The 21,756-nt window shown below is 61.4% G+C and overlaps 2 protein-coding genes across 8 annotated transcripts in view; both read left to right on the top strand.

The window, feature by feature from the left end:
- Positions 1–679: 679 nt before the first annotated feature.
- Positions 680–6,106, top strand: DES (desmin). The gene is made up of 9 exons (XM_015635560.2): positions 680–1,312; positions 2,775–2,835; positions 3,011–3,106; positions 3,196–3,357; positions 3,445–3,570; positions 4,270–4,490; positions 4,624–4,673; positions 4,957–5,039; positions 5,160–6,106. The coding sequence occupies exons 1-9, from the start codon at positions 762–764 to the stop codon at positions 5,199–5,201; spliced, it is 1,392 nt and encodes a 463-aa protein (XP_015491046.1). The 5' UTR covers positions 680–761; the 3' UTR covers positions 5,202–6,106.
- Positions 6,107–8,132: 2,026 nt separating this feature from the next.
- SPEG (striated muscle enriched protein kinase) overlaps positions 8,133–21,756 on the top strand; it is a 38,689-nt gene continuing 25,065 nt past the window's right edge. For 2 of the 7 annotated variants that reach the window (XM_015635164.3, XM_033515938.1), the window contains exons 1-3: positions 8,133–8,939; positions 20,988–21,077; positions 21,220–21,601. In XM_015635164.3, coding sequence (XP_015490650.1) covers positions 8,531–8,939; positions 20,988–21,077; positions 21,220–21,601 — 881 coding nt within the window. In that variant the 5' untranslated portion in view covers positions 8,133–8,530. Of the gene's footprint in view, positions 8,940–15,971; positions 16,260–18,364; positions 19,498–20,560; positions 20,596–20,987; positions 21,078–21,219; positions 21,602–21,756 lie in introns of those variants that run through there. The other 5 variants (XM_015635168.2, XM_015635169.3, XM_015635167.3 and 2 more) reach the window with 5 other exon arrangements.

Genomic DNA, 21,756 nt, shown 5'->3' with positions numbered 1-21,756 from the left:
CACTGGGGCTCGGACCCAGCACCTGCTCGGGGTCACTCAGCAGCACTCCAAAAGCACCCAGACCCTGGCCAGTGCTCAGCCCCCATGTCAGAAACAGTTTGGGTGGTGGGCAAGCACACTCAGGGCAGGTGATCCCCCACATCAACCCCTCTCCAGGGCCCTTCCTTGCTCATTTTCTGGATGGGGGGAGCTGGAGTCTGTCCCCATATGGAGACTTGAGCATGGTGCTCTTGCCAGGGGGTGGGTCAGGGTATCCCCCTTTTTGGGGTGCTCAAGACCAATTTGGGGACCACGGCTACCTGGCATGGGGTTTGGCTCAAGGGGGTCAAGTGATGTTGTGAAGGTTCCCTTCTTTCCCTTCGTGGCGTCAGTCTAGGCCGTCTGTCTGTCTGTCCGGGCCCCCTGTGGGTGGCACTACATCCTGACAGGGGGTTCACCACCCGTCTGTCCCACTTCCTCCCCTCGCACCCCCAAGGACAGGGCAGAGCAGTGGTGTCAAGGCCTCACCAGGGAGCTCTGGGGTGCCCAGGGGTCTTTGTCAGCCGGGGGGTGTGGGCAGGTGAGGGGCAGTGGGCGGGGGCTGCGGCCATCTCCCCCGCGGCAGCATCCCCCAGCTGCCCGGCAGCAGGAGGGGCGGGTGATGTCAGCAGGATACAAATAGCGGCTCGCGGTCCCCTCCCGACGCCTCTCCGAGCTGTGCCGGCCGCTCGCCAGCCCTCTGCCTGCTCCCTGCTCCGGCCTCGCCTCCCCACGCCGCCACCATGAGCCAGTCCTACTCCTCCAGCCAGCGGGTCTCTTCCTACCGCCGCACCTTTGGCGGCTCCCCGGTCTTCTCTCGTGCCTCCTTCGGGGGCAAGGGCAGCAGCGGCAGCTCCGTCACCTCCCGCGTGTACCAGGTGTCCCGCACCTCGGCCGTCCCCAGCCTGTCCACCTTCCGCACCACCCGTGTGACGCCCCTGCGCTCCTACCAGAGCGCCTACCAGGGTGCTGGAGAGCTGCTGGACTTCAGCCTGGCCGATGCCATGAACCAGGAGTTCCTCCAGACCCGCACCAACGAGAAGGTGGAACTGCAGGAACTCAATGACCGTTTCGCCAACTACATCGAAAAGGTGCGCTTCTTGGAGCAGCAGAATGCCCTCATGGTGGCCGAGGTCAACCGCCTGCGGGGCAAGGAGCCCACCCGCGTGGCCGAGATGTACGAGGAGGAGCTGCGGGAGCTCCGGCGCCAGGTGGACCTGCTCACCAACCAGCGGGCTCGTGTGGAGGTTGAGCGTGACAACCTGCTCGATGACCTGCAGAAACTCAAGCAGAAGTGAGTGGGGGGGGGGGGCCTGGAAAGTTCCTGTGGGCATCCAACTCCATCCCTAGGGGTGGGTGGGGGCAGAGCTCACCCTGGCAGCCCCTCAGGTGTTTGCTGCTACCCTCGTGCCTCGTGCTCAGAGCCCATCATGATCCCAATACTCTGTCCCCCTAGACCACTTTCTGGTTGCCCAGGCAGCACCCAGAGGGTAGAGTGGCTCCCATAGCAGGGGTGTCCACTATGCCCTCCCTTGCAGTGAGTCTGGGGCCCAGCTGTAGCACCACAGGACACCCAGAGCTGGGATATCAACATGCACCTCACCCCGGAGTCCCCATCTCTGCTCACACTGGGGAGGGCTGCTGGGCCCCTGGGTGAGCTGGGCTTTGTGGGATAGATGGACAGACAGATGCAATCAGGTAGGCAGAAGCAAGGGGATGGGTAAGCCAGGGACGGTGCTCCATCAGCTCCAGATGTGAAGGAGGGAGTGGAGGAAGCGGCTGCACTTCCACAGGCCAGGGATGCTCCAGGCCTACTGTGAGTGTCCACAGTGCCCTGTGACCAGTGGGAGACTCCAGAGATGCTGTGGACTTGGCTGGTACTGGGGGGAAGAAAGCGGTGATTATCCACAAGGGTGGCCAGGCTGAGGGAACCCTCAGGGACTGATGAGCGTGGGGAAGCTGGCAGAAGGGGCAGATACTCAAGGGGAGCTGTATGTTCTGATGATGGTCTGCACCTTCCCTCCTGGACTCTGTGCCCTGGGGGACACCATTCCCTTGGGGTGACATAGCCTGCTGCCTCCTGGTAACCCCAGCCACCACCACAGATGGCCAGCGCTGGTTACCTCCCTGATGCTGGGGAGCTGGGGGTGGTGGTATGAAGGAACTCTCAGTGACAGGGGAGGAGCAGGGCCCAGAACAAACGGGTGTTGGGTTTCTGCCACCCCATGTGCCAGCACCACCTGGGCACCTCCATCTCCTCCCTGCTGCCTTCCCACTGACATGCAGCCTGTGGTGCTGTCCCCTTCCTTGACACAAGCCTGGATCTCCAGTCATGACCTGAGCCTCTCCCACAGGAGTCCCCACAGCACATCCCATCCCACAGCATCGCTGAAACCTGTCTGTACTTGTGCTCTCCCTGGAAAAGCTCAGCTGGTGGCCATCTCTCAGACCCCTGTGTCAGATCCTGCACCCTGTCCCCCAGCTGCTGGTCACTCTCCCCTATAAGGGCCGGGGCAGTGCGTGTGGCACTGAGCTGACCTCATGTCTTTGTGATCTCTCCGGCGTTGACTATAATAGGGAATGGGAGGAAGAGCCCCTGGCCCCCCGCCAGTCCTCTGCTGCCTGCCGGGAACACAGGACAATCTGTTTTCTTCCTACCGGGCCATGCTGGGCTTAAGTACAGCTCGGGGGGACATCACCATGGAGGGACAGAGCTTCCTCCAGACCCCCCTCTAGCCTCCCTTCTCTGCCTACAGGCTACAAGAGGAGATTCAGCTGAAGGAGGAGGCTGAGAACAACCTTGCTGCATTCAGAGCTGTGAGTACCTGTCCCCTTCGTGCTGTGTGGGAACCCTACCCTCTTCTCACCCCCATCTTCCCCTGGCAGCCTGGCCCTAGCACCAGGGCATGGTCCTGGACACAGCTTTGCACCTTCCAGCCCTCATGCTCTCCCTGCAACTCCCCCACTACCCCTCATTCTGTGTCCCTCCCAGGATGTGGATGCAGCCACACTAGCACGCATTGACCTGGAAAGACGTATCGAGTCCCTGCAGGAGGAGATTGCCTTCCTCAAGAAGGTGCATGAAGAGGTAGGTCAGAAGTGGCACCCTTTTCCAGTGGCATTCATGGGGCAGGGAAAATGCAGCGGATGCCCTGAGATGTCACCTTGTCCACGCAGGAAATCCGGGAGCTGCAGGCACAGCTGCAGGAGCAGCACATCCAGGTGGAGATGGACATCTCCAAGCCTGATTTGACAGCTGCTCTGCGGGACATCCGTGCTCAGTATGAGAGCATTGCTGCTAAGAACATCGCCGAGGCCGAGGAGTGGTACAAGTCCAAGGTGCGGGAGGTGGTGGGCTCTGGGCTGGCCCCGGCACAGCGGGTTCCATCCCGGGGGCCGTGCCCACTGACCACGGTCTCTCCACAGGTGTCTGACCTGACACAGGCAGCCAACAAGAACAACGACGCGCTAAGGCAGGCCAAACAGGAGATGCTGGAGTACCGGCACCAGATCCAGTCCTACACCTGCGAGATTGATGCCCTCAAGGGCACGGTGAGCTAAGGGCAGCATTGGGAAGATCCCCAGCTTCCCTGCAGGGATCTGCTGCTCCAAGGCTGCTCAGGGACCTCTGGGACATCTCTGGGGTGGGGGGCTCTCTCCAGCTCTCTGAGTTGTTGCTGAAGAGGGCACTGTACCCCACATTTGGGCTGCACTTCCCCTATCAGTGGCCTGGGCTCCTACACAGTGTTTTGGCAGAGTCCTGGAATCAAAGTGCAGATTGTAAAATGTGACCCAGCCTGGGAGGCTCCAGGCAGGCGGGCACAGGGCTCGGGGTGTCTGGTTGCAGGCTGGCAAGGTGATTGCAAACAAACAGGGCACAACAGTCCCATTCTGGCACAGTCATGATTACAGGAGCCAGCCAGCAGCCACCAGTGCCACCCCCAGGCAGCCATCCAGTACTTCTGCAGCTCTCTGTGCCCTCTTGCTGGGGTAGGATGGCTTTGCTGGAGCACCTGGGCACCAGGGTGTTGGGGTTGCCTGGTACATGCCCAGCGTGTCCCTGTGAGACCCTGCTGCCTGGCACTGGGCAGGTGGAGGGTTACAGTCACTCACCATGGTCCCACATCAGCTGAACCCAGCCTGGGGCTGACCATGGCTCTCCCCGGATGCCCTGGCATCCCCAGTGCCCACCACAGGTGGCCCCTGGCTCCTCTGGGCTCCCTCCCTCACTGAGCACCCCCATCTCTCCAGAATGACTCGCTGATGCGCCAGATGCGGGAGATGGAGGAGCGCTTTGCGGGTGAGGCCGGTGGGTACCAGGACACCATTGCCCGCCTGGAGGAGGAGATCCGGCACCTGAAGGATGAGATGGCCCGGCACCTGCGTGAGTACCAGGACCTGCTCAATGTCAAGATGGCCCTGGACGTGGAGATTGCCACATACCGCAAGCTGCTGGAGGGCGAGGAGAGCCGGTGAGTGGAAGAGGGGCAGGACAAGCTGGGGAGACCAGCAGGGTCAGCGGTTTTCTTGGGGCCCGACTTTTTGAGGACACGCCTGAGGGCTAGGGCTGGCTGGCACTAAGCTTTCCCTTCTGTGTTCCCACAGGATCAGCATCCCCATGCACCAGACCTTCGCCTCTGCACTCAATTTCCGAGGTGAGCCTCACTCCATGTGGAGGGGGACCTGGGATGAGTTCCCAGCGTTCCCCAAAAGTGCCCACTTTTGGGGTAAATGTCCCTCCTGGGGGGTTGTAGCCGGGCTGGCAGGCTGGGGACACACAGGTGCCACACCTTGGTATGGGGGCACTTGTTTGGGTGTCGCTGTGAGCTGAGGTGGGGTTAAACCAAGGCTGCTGAAGCTCCTCAGTCTCTCCAGCCCACAGCTATGTCCCCATTCCACACGTCCCTGGTCCCATCCCCTGTGTCCTCCCCCCCACAGAGACCAGCCCAGAGCAGCGGGGCTCCGAGGTGCACACCAAAAAGACCGTGATGATCAAAACCATCGAAACCCGTGATGGGGAGGTGAGGCAGGGTGGCACCGGAGGGTGGCTGGGAGGCAGGGGACCGAGGAAGGCGTCTGTTCCCGTGCCCGGGGCTCTGGTGTGGCACGGCACGGCGTCTCACGGTGCTTCTCTCCCACAGGTGGTGAGTGAGGCGACTCAGCAGCAGCATGAAGTGCTGTAGAGGAGGCGGCTCCAGCAGCCCACTGGCACCTTCTGTCCCTGCCTCCGTCCCTCCGCCGTGCCCCCCTCCTGCCCCCCGCCTCGCCTCTCGGCGCTCCCCCGGCACTGCCTGAGGAGTCTCCCCCATGCAGCTGCCTCTGGGCCCCCCATACCCCCCGGGCTCTCTCCTCCGGCTTCAAAAGGCTCGCTCTGCTTTTGCAGCTTCGCAGCGGCAACGCCAGCGTCAGGATCAGGCCAGGGCCGAGGGGCGGCAGGCGGGAGGGACGGGACAGGTGGGACGGGCTGGGGGGAGCAGGTGGTGGCCTGGGCCAGCTCCATGGAGAGCCGGACGGTCCCAGCAGCGGGTTCTGGATCCCCCCACAGTCCCCTTCCCACGCTGGGCACAGGCTTGGGGCTCATCCCACACGAGCGGGGACCCATCCCCCTCCACCAGCACCGCCGTCCCCGCTGGAGCTGGCCCTTCTCCAGGTGCGCGGCGGCGATGCTAGGGATGGGGAGAAGCTAGGCATGGTCTGGGCTGAGCCCCCTGTTCTCTGCCCAGCTCAGAGCGAGGGGACCCCCAGCCTGCGTGTCCCCCCCGGCCCGGGGAGCTCGGCCCTTCGCTGCCCCCGGCCCGAGAGGCAGTCCCGTGGGGCAGAGGAGGGCAGTGCCCGCCCCTCCCCGTGGCGGGGACCCCCAGCAGCAGGAGGCTGCACGGGGCCGGGCTCATGAGCCGAGAGGGTACCCGTAGGTGGACACAGGAGAGAGGAGGAGTGAGTGAATGGCAGAGAGGGGGGAGAGAATGAGAGGAGCCGGAGAGAGGCCCGGGGGGCCAGGGCAGGCATCCCCAACCCTCGCCCCAATGCACTCCCACCCCACCACGTGTATGAGACTCTTCAGGCGGCTGAAATAAACAGCGGAGCATCACTCTGTCGTCTCAGTGCATCGCTGGGGCAGAGAGGGGATGGAGTGGTGGGGAGGCAGCACCTGGGGGAGGCATCACAAGGGCCAGATGGATGGATGAGCCAGCAACTCTTTGTCTCCTTCCTAGGCTGCTGGGACCCCCAAAAAGTGTGTGACTCTCACATGGAAGGTTCTCGAGCATTTTGCTGCCTGAGGTGGTGTGTTTCTCAGTTGCACTGGGTGGGAAAGTCCTCTTGGGACAGGGAACAGTGACAGCTAAGCCCTGAGCAGGTTCGAAGGGGCTCTGGGTGATGATCCTGTATCTCCCACACATACCCAGGGTCACATACCATCTCCTGGTGGCACTCAGCTCCACAGCCACCTCCTTTTTACCCCCACTTGAGACCTACCCAAATCCACATCTGCCTAGGACTTTTCCAAGCCCCTCCAAGTATCACCAACCTGCAAGCAAAGCTATCCTCATCACTAAGTGACCTCCTGGTCAAGAGCATCAGACCCACCATCCTATGCTTACATCCCAGGCTCAACCTCCAGCCTCAACCTGCCAATGCGATATGCTCTCTTCCTCCCAACACACATGCCCCTCTCCCTGTGATCAGGTTGTGGGCATCTTGGCTTCAGCTCCTTCATCCCAGCACTGGGGGATGCTGCAGTGGAACCCAGATTTGAGTATCCCCTGTGGGAGAGCAATTCAGGATTGCTTTGCTCTGGAAGATGTTGGAGGGTCCACAAAAACTCTGCCAGGCAGCAGATGCCAGGGAGGGCAGTGGGCTTGGTGGGGGGTGATGGTTTAGGGACAAGGCCTATGCTACTGCCAGCAGTGGGGAGTGGGCCGGGAGTGTCCCTGATGGAGAGGCCAGCGCGACAAACCCCAGCTGGGAAGTGTTGGATCTCAAGGGATATCTCCAGCAGGTGGCCCTGTGACATCGAGGACAGTTCCCAGGTTGCCTTGGCTTGGGATGACACCTCCTTCCCCGCCGGCCCAGGCTGGCAGTGCCAGAGTTCAGTCGCCGGGGGCAGGCTGGGGGCAAAACATTCCTTTGCTTTCAGGGAAGAGGCCCCCAGGCCTCTTCTGGGGCTGGCTCAGCCACTCTGCAGCCAGGCTGTGGGTCTAGCAAGGCATTCCACTCCATTGTGCCCCAGCCATGCAAGCTGGGAAATCCTGGGATTTTCTCCTTTCTAGTGATGCTCCAGTGATGCTGGCATCCTTAGGCTGGTGGCAATGGGCTGTGCCAAAGCCGTCGGGGCTGGCCTGCAGCTGGGAAGCACCGTGGCATGTCCCTGGCGTCCTGCTCACACAGATTTACTGCCCCTGGCGAGGGCGGCTGGGGCCAGGAACTGAGGCGTCACCATGGCTCCAGGAGATGGGGAAGCCCTGCCTTTCCCAAGGATGGCCAGGCAGCATCTGGCACACACCATCCCTGACTGCTCGCTTCCTGGAGCCCGGCGTGTGGCAGCTGCCACAGGGCGCCCCAAAGCCGAACAGCTCCAGCAGGGCTGGCTGGGAGCTACAGCGCCCGGGGCAGAGGCAGCGGCCCAGTGAGAGAAACGGAGTCTTGATGCGTTTGCAGCCTCCCGAGCAGGGAGGATTTGTGGTGATCGGGGATGCTGGGATCCCCACCTCTGCTGTCTGCTGGGAACGGAGCTAGGGGGCCCTGAAGGGCTGGCTCCCGCCCGGGGTCTTACGTTGCAGGAAGCATGACGGTGTCCTTTCCCTCCACATGCCGTCAGGGTCTCTCTGCCCTGATCCAATGACACTGCCGGAGAAGGGGAAGCGGGGGAGGAAGGCTGGGTCCCCCCCGAGCCTCTCAGCTAATATGGAAAGGTGCTGGCCCTTTTCTATCTTTGCAAGTGGAGCTGGGCTGCAGGGACGGGGCAGCAGGCGCAGAGAGGGGGAGCCCAGCCAAGGAATGTGACATATCAGAGGCAGCTGCCACTTCAGGAGAGGGGGCAGAGGGAGCGCAGCTCGCCGGGGGCTGCGCGGGACGGGACGGGCCGGGTGAGGGGGGGGACGCCACGGCCCCAGCACGGGGACGGCTCAGCGAGCGGGCAGCACCCGCGGGACTCGCACCCCGGCCGGCGACGAGCAGGTGCCGAGGCGCTGGGCGGGCTTGGGGGTGCAGCAGAGCACGGGGTGTGAGTGCCACACTGCACCGGGCGCTTGGTGAGTGGCGGCTGGGCTAGCAGGAACCCGAGTCCCAGCCTAAATATAGACCCTTGCTTGCCCACAGGCTGCGACCTTTGGGGCTGCAGCCTGTGGGGGGTAGGCACAGAACCGGAGGGCATTTGGACTGGGGGGTCGCCACTGCCCCAGCGCCCCAGTCAGGCACCCGGCACCCCCAGACTGCAGGCAGGGGGAGAAGAAGGGCACGACGTGCTGGTTTGGGGTGACACGGGTGGCGGGTGGTGGTGGGGGAGCTGCAGGCTATGCACCGAGCACAGGGACGCAGCGGCACGGGTAGGGCCGGTGGCGAGCCTCGGGCAGCCCCGCCGAGCCCTGGCATCCCCCCGAAGCGCGCCAAGGTCACAGCAGAACCGGGGCCGCCCCAGGAGGGCTCAGCTCGCCTGGCAGCACCGTATTTTGTGAGGAAACTGAAGAATGCAGCGATCGGCACCGGCTGTGACATCCGGCTGCGAGTGGTGGTGGCGGGCAGCCCCCGGCCCAGCCTCCGCTGGTACCGAAACGAGGAGCAGCTGGCCCAGGGTGGCGAGGAGTATGGCACCCTCTGGATCCGGGACAGCAAGAAGGAGGATGCCGGTGTGTACACATGCGTCGCTGAGAATGAGCAGGGAGAGGCCATGACCAGTGCGGTGCTGGCCATCATTGACATGGAAGGTAAGGGTGACGTGGCCACCAGCACGGTCGTGCTGGCACAGACCTCAGCAAGTGCTTGCCGAGGGTGGCAGCAGTGCTTTGCAGGCTCTTGCTGCAGTGCCCTGGGGCCAGACAGGGCTGCTGAGCTTTGCTGTGCCCACCCTGCTGCAGGCTGGGGTGCCGGCAGCACTGGGATGGCTCTCCAGCCTGGAGCGAGCATGTGGCTGCAGTACCCGCTGCCAGGCCAGGCTGAGTGCCAGGACTGGGCACAGAGGTGTTGGGAGCATGTGATGCCAAACCTGCTCGGGGCAGGAGGAGAGACAGAGAAGAGAGAGAAAGAGAGAGAGAGAGAGAGAGAGAGATGGGGATTGAGCACATGGTACTGGTGGTACCACCCACCACAGCAACCAACACGGTCCTCAGTACCCCCCCACCAGCTGCCCACGGTCAGAACTCCCGCACGATCACCATAATTGCTCTACCAGGCATTGGAAATGCACTGGCTGAACTGGAAGGCCAGTGGGGCTAGGAGGAGAAGCCTAACGTGAGAGGTGGGGCTGACGAGGAGGTGGAGCTTGTGCCCTGCGGTGGGCGAGACCTGGTAGTCAAGGCAAATTGACAAGCATTTGCTTATCCCTGTGGCAGCCCCTCTGCTCATCACCATCACCCCTGGGTGCAGCAGTCAGAGAGGGAGTGCATGGGGGCTGCACTCCCAGCCCCATGGGCTTCGTCCTGTGGGTATGGGGCTCAGCCCCCTCTGCCCCATCATCACAGAATCATGCAATCATAGAGTCATAGAATTATGTTGGAAAAGGCCTCTAAGATCATCAATCCAGCCCTTAACCCAGCACTGGCAAGTCCTGGTTAAACCATGTCCCTAAGTGCCACATTTATGTGTTTTCTGAATACCTCCAAGGATAGTGTGTCCACCACTTCTCTGGCCATCCTGTTCCAGTACTTGGCAGCCCTTTCGGTAACAAATTCTTCCTCATGGAGGATGGATGCCACCTCCCTGGGACATTGAAGGCCTGAGTGTTGGGGAGTGTGGAGGCAGGTGGCACTGCTTTGAGATGTGAGATATGCTGTCTGCATGGGGACAGCGAGGATGAGGAGTGAGGGAAGCAACACTGAGTCCTGAGGCTCCAGGGAAGGAACTGCACCTGGAACTCTGCAGAGATGCTGCACCTTGAGCAGGGGACTGGATGACTGTGGCAGGTCAGAAGGAGCCTTCACAATGCTGGAGGGGAGTACTGAGACAGGAGTCTGGAGAAGTGGTGTTTGGAGGATGGAGGAAGGTTTATGTGCAGGTCAGGAGCCTGGTGGGGTAGCAGGAGGAGCAGAGAAGTGTGCAGCAGGGGTTCTGCCCTGCAGTGAGTCTTTGTGGAGTCGCTGTGCAGCACGCCTTTGGGGACCGTGGCATGGTGGAGCTGGATGTGAGGTGTGTGCAGAATGGAGACATGCACTGCCCTGGAGGAGGGGCAGCCTGTCTGGGGTGGACAGCAGGGGGGTCACCCTGTCTTCATGCATGCAGCTGCACCTCTCCATGGCCACACCAGTCTGGGCCCCAGTGCTGCACAGCACAGTCTGATTTCCCCAGGTGCCCGTTCCCGTTGTGCTGACGCACTCTTCCCTGCTCCCAATTCCCAGCCTCCACCTCACCACTGCCTTTCTGGGGCAGCTGAGGGAGGGACGGAGCAGCCAGGATTGCCAAATGTGCATTGTGAATGTCACCCTGCCTTGGGCATTCCTCCCAGCAGGCTCTTGGCCATGGATGCACCACCATTGAGCAAACAGCCACCCGAAAAGGTATCCCTGGGCCAGAGACACCTCTGGAGCTGTGCAGGCTTTGGGGCACTGGGTTGAGCAAGAAGCAGGGCAGCCCACAGTGTGGCTTTGTCATTGTGGCAACACAGAAATGTCTTTGTGGTGTTCTGTGGCAGTGCCAAGAGAGTGCCACATCCTGCCAGGTGCTGGACAGGTCTCCAGGGATCACAGAAGTTCCACTCTTAGCTCTGCTGTCCTTGTACTTGGAAGGGACATCCCATCCTTCTTCCCTGGGGCACTCTGTGAGCCAGGTCATCAGCCACTTATAGGGCAAGAGGGATGTGTGCAGGGTCCCCAGGCAGGATAAAGGCTCTCTCTGGACTTAGGATCCCAGGCCCCTGTGTCTGGAGGTACTGGAATGCTCTTGCTCCACTGGTAAGATCAGCTCTTTCTCTGGGCTTAGGATCCCAGTCTTCTGTGTCTGGAGGTGTTGTTGTGTCCTTGCTCCATCTGCCACTGACAGGTAGTGGTCTCTGGTGGGCACAGAGCCCCTTTTCTCCCTGGTGCACTGCCAGGCTGAAGATCTCTGTGTGGACAGCATTGGCTCTCCCCAAGATGGCTCAGGTCCCTGGTGGTGGCCTGGGGGGGCTCCATGCTGCTCATCTCTGTACTCAGCCTGGGAAGCTCCTCCTGTACCAGCTCAGCAGTCCCCCTTGCTCACACAAGCCCGATTTAGCTCCTCTAATCTCTTGCCCTGAATCTGTCGCTCCACCCCACTAATGATTTTCTCCTGCTCTTCTCCCAGGTTCCCTGAGCACGTCAGTGCTCACTGTAGGGAGCGGGGAGAGCATGTGTGGGGCTGGCCAGGCAGCCAAGTGCCAGGGCTGCCAGGGGCACACCATCGCCACTGTCCCACCCTATCCCTCCCGTGCCCCACTGCACTGCCCCTCTCCTGCTGCAGGCTCTCCCTAATGCCCCAGCTCCGTGGGTGCAGGTGGAGTGCATTGACCCTTCTCACAGCAGCACCAGGCTGGTCCAGGGGCTTCCCAGGTCCACCCAGGGATCCTTCAGATCCTTCCAGCCAGTCCTGGCCCCTACCATAGCTCCATTGCTCCTGGACTTGCTAAAGCCTTTATCACCTCTCAGCTGCATCTCCTGAATTTTTTCCCTGTAAACTGGATTAAATCACCTCTTAAGAACCCGAGCTAATCTCCTTTTAGAGCCTAGCCCTTGTTCACTGTGCCAGAACTGCCTGATCCTCCCCACCCAGGCTGCCTCTCATTTCAAGGTTGGATGTGTCCATCTTGGGCTCCCTGTGCAGGGTCTTGCTCCATTTGCCTCCACCTGCACTCAGCAATCAAACCGTCTTGGAGCCATTCCTCTGCCCAGGAAACAGCCTGCACCTGCCTGCATTTGGGGGCAGGAAAGGGAGCAGAATCTTCCTGTGTGTGGTGGCCCTGCATGAACCCTTCCTGTGTGAGGAGTTACAGTGGGGCAATGCTGATGTAAATTTTCAGCTGATGGTGCATGGCAATGGCAGTGGAGCCCACTGGGGATGGCTGTGCTGACAGCGTCCCTGGTGGCTCAGCATCCCTGGCCATTTATCTCAGTGCCTAATTTTAGTCTCATAATTTGCAGCACCGTGTCCATGTTTCATGCCAGCTACCCCAGAGTGGCTCCCACCTCTGCCCCCATCCACCTGGGCAAGGGGCTGGTGTGGTGGCCACGTGTGCCAGGTTCCCATCCCAGGGTCTGTCGGAGCGAGACGTCTGCTCCCAGCGAGCGGGGTGGTGAGTGCAGCTGTCCAGTCAGTCACCTCCACCCCTGCCCTCTCGCCTGCTGCTGGAGGGTTATTTTTGCTGAGGAATGTGCCATCCCCTCGGATTCTGGCAGGCTGCAGGGCTTGTGTTACAGGCAAGAGGCCGAAACCCAGGCCTGCAGTTGGGTAAATATAGCACCAATATTCAGGACTGCATGAGGGGAGGACAGCCTCTTCCTCCTTCCAGGGCTGCCCATCACTCCTATTGCCCTTCCTGCCTCCTGACACCAGGTTGCTGGCTTGTGCCCTGGCATGGTAGCACTGGGAAGGGGCTTCCACCCTGCTGCCTGCACTCTTGCCTGCTTTCCCCCACAGCAGGCAGCCCCTCACTCCCAGCTAGGGGCTATGCCAGAGGCTGGCAGAGCAGGGATGTAATGCCTCATGCCATCCTGCTCCATGTCCAGGTGCCCAGAGCCAAGGTCACATCACTGTTTTGCATCCCTGTGTTCCCTGCCTGCAGTGAGCACCGTGTGCATCCTTCTTGTGGCAGCAAGGGAGGCGAAGCTGGAGAGGGCACTGGGCTGTCCCAGCCCTCGGTAGAGGGGGGACAGCACAGCACTGCTCCTCCAGGGTCAGAAAGATGCTGTGGCGCTGCCCTGCCCGGTGGCAAGGGACATTCCGCTGCTGTATTTATTTTCCCTGGGGATAGAGCTACGGAAGGTGCCCACCTACCCAGGCTCCTAGCACATCCCCACCTCCCGCCGCCCATCCCTGGCAGCTCCAGGAGGTGCAAACCCATGAAAGATTCATGCCCAGACCTCCTCCTACTCGAGACGCCGCATGCACACGCCACCATCAATTATTCAAGCTCTGAGCCAAGGGGGCTGCTGGCTGGGACCGGGGGCAGAGGGCTGGTGCCAGGCCAGAGCTGTGATAGCGGGTCAGGATCTGTGCAGAACAGCCAGGAGGCCCAGCAAGGTGTGGCTGTGCTTCTTGGAACAGTGGAATTTATGCTGCATTTTGAGCAAGTGTTTGCTGTCTGCTTTGCTTGGGGATGATGTGTGTCCAGCAGGCAAAGCTGGAGCTGGGTGGCAGTGGGGCCACCTGCTCCAGGTGTGTTTCTTGTCCATGCCACAGCTGCGCTGGCTGCTGTTCTCTGTCCTAGGCCCCTGACCTGCAGGGCAGCAGGATATTGTCAGGGCTGCTCCTGGGCTGGGGCAGGGCAGAGGGGCAGCCCTATGTGCAGGTGGCCATCACTGCCCGTGGGACATTTGCAATGACTTCAGCTTTGCCCTGATGGGGGAATTTGCAGGTGCCGCTGCCACTGAAAAGGAGTTTTGCTGCCTGCGACAAGCACGGCCTCTTGGAGGTGACCCGGCTATTCCCAGGGGTTCAGCATCTCTGGCACAACCCAGAGTCACTCCTGAAGCTTTTGCTGAGGGATGGCTACAGAGTCACAGTTGATGGGAAGAGCTGTGCGCCCAGCAAGCCAGGAGCTGTGACCAATGGGCAGCAGATGTAGGATAGCTGGATACACAGGTGACTGTGTTTTGGCTGGACAAAGGTGGTCCTCCCTGAGGCCAGCCCTGGGGCTGTCCTTGTGGGCACTTTGGTGACAGCACCTTTGCCCTGGCACCACTGTGTGACAAGTCCAAGCCTTGGTGCTTCTTCCCAGCATCCCTGATCAGTCTTTTAATCCCACTTGAGTGTGAAAAGAAGGCACAGGCTGTGTATCTGCAGCAGGACCACAGGCATGCACAGATAGGGTGAGAGTACCTGGCAGGGAAGCCCTGGGTGCAGGTACCCTGACATACACGAATGCCACATTTACCCAGCTCTGGCTCATGGGTACCATTTCTGTCCCCACCCAGGGCTGGGGGAGTGGGGGCAGCAGAGACCTCTGTCTCTGACAGGAGATTCCCTTAATGCCAGCTGTAGCATTTGTAGGACTTCTCTGACGTGCAGGGTCTCCACGGAAACTCCGCAGCATCACTCGAATTGTGGGACTGACAGAAATGTTGTATAAACAGCTCCTTTTGTACTGGGTAATTTGCAAGTTATTATGGAGCCATGAAAAGCCTCACGTTTGGAGTTATGAGCTGGGAGGGGAAGCAGAGAAAAGCTACCAGAGCTGCCAAGCATCATGGGGAGCGTGATGCCTGTGAGCAGCTCCTTATGGAGCAGCTGGCTCCCCAGGGGATAGGTGAGCAGCATGGGGACAAGCACTGGGAGGGGAGGCCTCCAGCAGCGTCCCCATGAATGCTCTGCAGTGGGAAGGGACAGCTCAAACAGATGGTGAGGCCAGGACCTTGGCAGCCTCTCCAAGGGCCTGGAAAGGGGGCTGATGAATGCTGCAGGGCTTGGTGAGTTGATGAAGCAAGGTATTGAGAGCTGTGGGGCACCAAGAGCTGTGAGGGGCATGGCATGCAGGACAGGACCTGCTGAAGCTGTGGGACTGGGATTACCCCTCTGGCTTACTTGTAGCATCACCCAGAAAACTGGGACAGGCCAGCAGGGCTTGGGATGGTCAGCTGGGGAAGGTGTGCCAGGGTTGTGCCAGCACCCCAGGAGCACTTGTAGGTCTTAATGTCCCTGACCAACCTCAGTGGGGACTCCCACCCACAGCTTCTGTCCACATTGCAGGAGCCCCATGACAGCTCACTCCTGGGCACAGAGTCCTGCTGTGCTGTGGGTCCTCACCCCAGCACGAAGGGAGCTCTTGTGTGTGTCATGCCCCATGGACAGGGACAGCAGCCTACCTTCCCAGGTTAAATTTGTCTCCCCACCAGCCACAGAGCAGTGACACTACGCCGGGGCTGAGCAGTCCAGGCCTGCAAAGCTATGTGGGTCCTGAAGCTCCTGGGGGGCAGGGTAAGAGGTTTGCCTTGGCACCACCTCTGAGACTGGAGGCTGTGTGGTTTGCCAGGGGAATTGGTGTGAAGCGCTGTGCCAATATTAGCTCCTGTCAATGTACGGCTGTGCTGTGACCCACACTCGTGCCTCGGCAAGGGGACCTTTCTGCATTACCGATGACTGGAGGATGTGGGGGGCTGAGCAGAGGCTGGCAGAGTGATGGTGAGCCCGTGTCTTAGTGGGGCAGTGCCATGGCACACTGCAGATGTGCTGCTGGGTGCAGACTTGTGGCAGCTGTGGCAGTGGAGCTGCCCTGTGTGGGAGCACTTTGGGGACAGCACACAGAGCCCTGCTGTGTTTTGTTGTTGCTATCCCAGCTGGTCTGCGTGTGGGGGCTGCAGTGGGGGGCCGTGTGCTAAGAGAGAAGCACAACCCCTGTCCTGGGCAGTGTGGCAGGATGGACAGGTGAGAGGGAGCAGCGGTAGAGCTGCACTGCCTGGCAGGGGGCTCGGACCTCCGGCTGCCGTGTAGACAAAGCCAGAGGTGGAGAGACCATGTACCCGCCTCAGACATGCCCCTCCCTCCCTTCTACGACAGTGGCCGTCGCCCCCCACCACCTGTGCCCTGCCTGTCCCCCACCGCTGTCACTGTGTGCCAGGGCTGGCGGGGAGGCGGAGGCGGAGGCAGGCGGGGGAAGGATGGAGGGAGGAGCACTCCAGTGATGCTTCATGCTCACAGCTCCAGCCCTCCCGAGAGCCCAACCTGGCGAGCCCTTTCCTCTGCCTCTACCGTTCCCGGCTGTCGGTGGTGAAGGATGCTCGGAGCATCGCTTGCTTCCGCGACGTGCTGACAGCGGGGACCCCGCCGGGAGCGGGCTGCCGTCCTGCCGGGCCTGAGTCCGTGTCGCCGGGCCAGCAGGGCTCTGCAGAAGCATGAAGAAGATCTGGGTGAAGAAGCGTTTCCAGGTAAGGGCTCCAGGCTGCCGTGCCGGCGGGTGCCGGGAGAAGGGGGCAGTGACGAGAGCGGCTGGGGATGGGAATGGATGCTGATGGAGACGGGAATGGGGATGTGAATAAGGATGGGGATGGGAGTGTCCCTCCAGCCCTTCCGTTGCACCCTGGGGCTCCCCAGGGCTTTGCACAGCACCAGCTTCAGCCCCGCTTGCAGAGCAAGGTGCCAGCTGCTTGCCTGGCCTCACCAGCCCGGGCAGGAGGGGCAGAGGGCAGGGGCTCAGCATCTCCTGTGCCAACACCCGGGCTAGGACCCCCGCCGGGGCTTTCCCCACGCCCCTCTCTTCCCTCTCTGCCCTCTGGAGTCGGGGCAGCAAATGGAGGCTGCTCCACGGCTCCCCCCAGCCCCACTGGCGGTGGTCACGGAGCTGGAGACGAGGCTTTGCATGCGTCATCCCCTCCGCGTCAGGAGCATGCCTGGCACAGGCAAGGCTCCTTCGCGGGCCCGCCGCACGCTCCGCTGCCGAGCAAGGAACAAGGACGTCACTTGGCCTCGGCGGGGGATGGAGGATGGGGAACATACTTCCAGGAAGCCCCCCGCCCCCAATTCCCCCGGGCACACAAGCCCGATGCACAGCCTCCCCGCTGTCGCCCTGCCTGGTGGCCCAGAAGGGACTGGGAAGAGGCTGTCGGGCGCAGCACCTTCCCAGGGGTGGAAGATGCGCGACGGGACAGGTCCCCATCGAGAGAAGGTGCAGAGGGTCCCTCTGGGGCAGGATGGTACGCACAGCCCGGCTGCCCCATCTGCATTTGGGAACAACAAGTCCAGGAGCTTGTCTGTGTGGCAGATTAGGGTCCTTCACCGCTGGCTGAGCACGGGAGGGGTATCAGAACAGCCACAGCAGTTGTCTGTCTGCACCAGGCAAGTCACTTGCTCCCTCCCCACCATTCCATCACTGCTCCCTGTCTGCCTGTCTCACACAATAGGCAGCAGTGCCATGTGGTACTGGGCTCCACGTGCTAGGTGGTGGCAAGCACCATGGTCCTGGGTGATCCTTAACTTCCCCTAGGCCCCATGGCCACGGTGAGGGATGCCCCATGCTTGGGCCAGTGCAGGACCCTAGCCTGGGCAGGTGGATCAATGCCTGGCACAGGGGAAGGAAGGAAACAACTCCAGGTGTAACCCAGCTACATTGCAGTGCAGGGTTGAAGCTGGGTGTGGGTCCCAGCCAGCTCTTCTCTCTACTCCAGGCTGGGTAGGCACAGAGTGTGCTCCTGGGGTACTCCACCCCTTTTCCCAAGATGCAAATGAAATTCCACACAGGAGAATTACCCCCACTCTCTGTCTATCCCCTTCATGCAGACTCCAACCCCACACCAAGCCCTAAGCTGCTCCTGCCCCCTTTCCATCTCCTGTCCTGGGGCTGACTGCATCCCCCAGCACTTGTTCCCTAGTGGGCTGCAGGTGGGTGCTGTGCTTGAGGCAGGTCCAGTCTGCAGGGTGCCCTGATCCTACAAGGTGCCCTGACCCCTCGGTGTGCCCTGATCCTGTAGGGACCTGTTGAGAGGTGAAGGGGAGGGGGTTCAGCCCCTCTGTAGCTCTGGGCAGTGGAGCCAGGCCCACTGGGTGCAGTCACCATATCTGATGGGGAGCCGATGTCGCCTGTCCCCGGGGAAGCCACAAGAGTACCCGATAATGGCACTCAATTGCATTTTCATTTTTTAATGGGGGAATTATCCGCCGATGGTGCAGTTAATCACTCATCTTTCCCTGTCCTGGAAGACGGGCTTCCAGCCAGAGCCAGCACAGTCAGCCGAAAAGGGGAGGTGAAGCCTGGCTCAGCCTGAATACAAATGTGTCTCGTGCAGCCGCTGCCCTCTGGCCAGCACTGCATGCAGGCAGGGCGTTGTGGGAACCCCTGAGCGCTGCCCGTGTGCAGGCAGCACACCTGCAGTGGAAGCAGCTTCGGGCTTTGTGAAATGAACCTACTGCCCTTCAAGGGCAACTAACTGCTCGCCATGCTTGGCTGTCCATCCCTGGTGGCTGGCTGTCCCTGGGGTCTGGCTCTCCGTGACCTGCTTGGGAGCCGGAGGGGTGGCGGGGCAGGGGGGGCTGGTGGAGTGAAGGGCTTCAGGACAGACGTGTGTCCAGCCCTGGGCTCCACACTGGGGAGAAAGGGCATGGGCCATCAGTGTCCTGGGGAGACCCTGTCACTCAGACTGGCTGGGAAGGATGCTGAGTCCTGGCAGCCCAGCCCTGCCTGTCTGCACTCCACATTCCCACTTCTGCCTGCCTTGGAGATCACCCCGTCCCTCTGCTTTCCTGGGATATGGCGTCAGTGCACACTGGGTCTGGCAGACAGGCTGCCCTCAGCTGGTCCCTTCCCTGGCACGCAAGTGCCCAGCTCTGGGCTGCAGCACAGAGGGCAGCCAAGTTGGCAGGAACCTCCTGGTGCCTCCACCCCATGCTCAGGTCCCACCTGCCTGCCCAGACGGCACGAGTGAGCGCAGCCCTGATGCCTCCAACCCCACACCAACAGGCCAGTCCCGTGCTGCCAGGCAGCCTCTCTCTCAACTGGCATGGCCTCTACAGGGGATGGAGGATGCTGTCCCCATGCTGGGACGGCGGCCATGGTGGAGTCTGGGCCAGTGCCTGGAAGACATTTTGCTGGCCAAATCCCCATGCTGGCTGGGTGGCATTGAAGGGGCTGCAGAGCACTTGGGCAGCAGCCCAGGCAAAGACTTTGCTGCAGGCTATGCCAGCTACAGGCAATAGTTCTGAGGCTTCTGGGATGCTCAGGACTGTCACTCCTGGGCTTGGGCTGCAGCACAGGGCTGGGGTTCACAGTGCCATCACCAAGGGGACTCTGTGTGCGCGCGTGCGCACAGGTGTGTGTGAGTGTGTGTGGCTGGGCATGCGCTACACGTGCCCACCTACACCCATCCATCTCTGTGTGCGCGGGGGAGTGTGCCTGTGGGTACCCGTGGGCGTGCAGCGAGGGTGCATGTGAGCGGTGGCAGGTGTGCCCTGCCAGTGGGAGGGCGTGAGTGGTACGACGTGTGTCGTGCCAGAGTGCGTGTGAGCAGTTGTGGGTGTGAGCGGTGCTGCGTGTGCAGTGTGTGTGCGTGCGAGGCGCGGCAGTGGCGCGTGTCTGTGGCAGGATGGGTCCATGCTGTGCCATGGGTAATGCTCTGTTCTCTTTTCCTTTGCAGAAGACTGGGCACTCGCGGCGCTTCGGGCGCTTCACGCATGGTGCGTTGAGTTACCAGGACCCGACTCCCCCCTGCCGCCCCAAGTGTGCCGGGATGGGCTCCACCACCGTGCTGCAAGGGGCAGCGAGCAGAGGCTGGGCAGGGCTGGATTGCATCTTGCCAGCCACAAAACAGGGTCCCAGTCAGCCAGGAGCTCACAGCGTCCCCCATGCAGCTGGCCTGCTCCCGGCCTTGCAGCTCTGCTCGCTCAAGGGCTACCGGACTGTTGTGGCCAGGATTGGGAATCTGATGCACTAGCAGTGCATGGAGCAGCTGGTTGTGTGCTGGGCTGCAGAGGGGTAGCCCCCCACACACCTTAAGAGTGCAATGGAGAGGAGCAGCGATGGGGCTGGGGACATGTTCCTCACTGCAGGGGTTGCTGCTGCAGCTTGTGAGGGCTTGGGCAGTGGCAAGGAGGAAAGTCAGTCCTTCCCTGGTGGCATGGCACTAGCTTTCCTGGAATGGGACATTAGGGTGAGGCTGAAATGGCCTTGCCACATCCTGCCTGGTGCGGGGCAGCTCTTAGTGATGCCCCGTCCTGAGAATGTTGGCTTTATCAACCTCAGCTGTGCTGTGGAGCACAGCTGTATTGTACAGCACTTGCACTGGTGGAGCAGAGGATGGACTTGTACGTGCCAGGGGGAGGCTGTGTGCACATGGACACATGTCCGTGTGCTCCAGCACCCCCAGGAGCACCCAGCTGGGGCACAGACTGGGGCGGTCCAGCCCCAGGCTGAGATGCACTGTGGAGCACAGAGGGATGTGTGGATACTGCAGCAGTGAGATCAGCAGCTCCAGGGATAGGGGGTGGCTGTCCTGCTGGGCAAGATGTGACCGTGGCACAGGGAGGGAATGGTGCTGTGCACTGCACAGGTGTGACCGTGTGTGTGAGGAGAGGGTCTGTGTGCAGCACTGGAGCGGTGTGCAATGAATGTGGTGCAGAGTGGGGACATGGTGGGGAAGTGCTGGGGACAAGGGACCCCCCTGCTGCCCCCCGCGTCTCCGCAGGCCGGGCCGATAACCGGGTGTTGATGTCTCTCTCTCTCTTGCTGCCCCTATGGAAGCGAAGTTTTCCGCTCCTGCAGGAAACAAAGCTACGGTAGGAAGACCTCTTCCCAATGCCATCTCTGTCCCCATAGTGGACCCTGTTTCCCAGCCTGCCACCCTGCTCTGTCACTTCCACTGTATCCTTGCCCTGCTTTTTTGTCCCCATGCCGTTTCTGCCAGCTGCATTCCCACTGCTGGCACTGCCTCCCTTCCTCCCATCATCTAACACTGTTCCTGCCTGCCCTTGCCCTGCTGGACTTTCCCACTCTCAGTCCTGCCTTTCCCTACTGGCAGCTTGTCCCTGCAGGTCACAGTCATGTCTCCTGCCCTGGAGCTGCTTGGGCACTGCTCTCGTGCTCCTGGAGCCAATGGGTCTGCAACCAGCAGTACCAGTGTGGTCTGCTGTCTCTGTACACTCACTCCCTACTCTTCCCTCCCACTCAGACTCGGAGACAGGTGAAGATGAATCCAGCGACCCCCAGGTGACACAGCGCAGTGATCTCCACGATGAGACGGCCTTCAGCACCCCCACGGGTGAGCAGGGACACCTGGCTGGCACTGAGCCCTGACACTGGCTGCTGGCCATGCCTCCCCACAAGGCCTCTGCTAGCCAGGCTTTGGGTGCCTGAGCTTGTCCCCTCAGGCATCCAGTCTTGGCTCATCCCTCTTCTCTCAGGTGGGTCTGACACCCTTGTGGACGCCTCCATGAACACAACACCAACCTCGGTGCTGGCCCTGTCACAGGCAGAGGAGCGCTCCAGCTGGTCAGGCAGCCAGCAGACCGTGGTGGAGAAGGAGACGGACGCCAGCCTCTCTGCACGGGGACCTTACCTCCGTCCCGCTGCCTGGCCGCAGCCGCAGGGAACCCCAAGGCAAGCAAACACGCCGGCCCCACGTGGCGCCGAGGTGCGGCACCTGGGCGTGGAGCCGTTGGTGCGGGCATCACGGGCTAATCTGGTGGGCACGAGCTGGGGGTCAGAGGATAGCCTTTCGGTGGCCAGCGACCCGTACGGCAGCGCCTTCAGCCTGTACCGAGGACGGGCGCTCTCACTCCATGTGTAAGTAGCCAGGGGAAGCACACGGAGGGGACATCGCGCTGGGGCCATCTCCTTCCAACTCCTGCAGCCATCTCCTTCCCTCCACCTGGGCTTTTTTTTTGCCTTCACCTTCCTAGATGAGGAGTGGGGACTCTGAGCAGTAGGCAGCCTATTCG

Source organism: Parus major, chromosome 7, assembly GCF_001522545.3.
Source record: "Parus major isolate Abel chromosome 7, Parus_major1.1, whole genome shotgun sequence".
Lineage (NCBI taxonomy): Eukaryota > Metazoa > Chordata > Aves > Passeriformes > Paridae > Parus > Parus major.
Note: the sequence above shows the minus strand (reverse complement) of the source record. Positions and strands in the feature narration are given on the sequence as shown.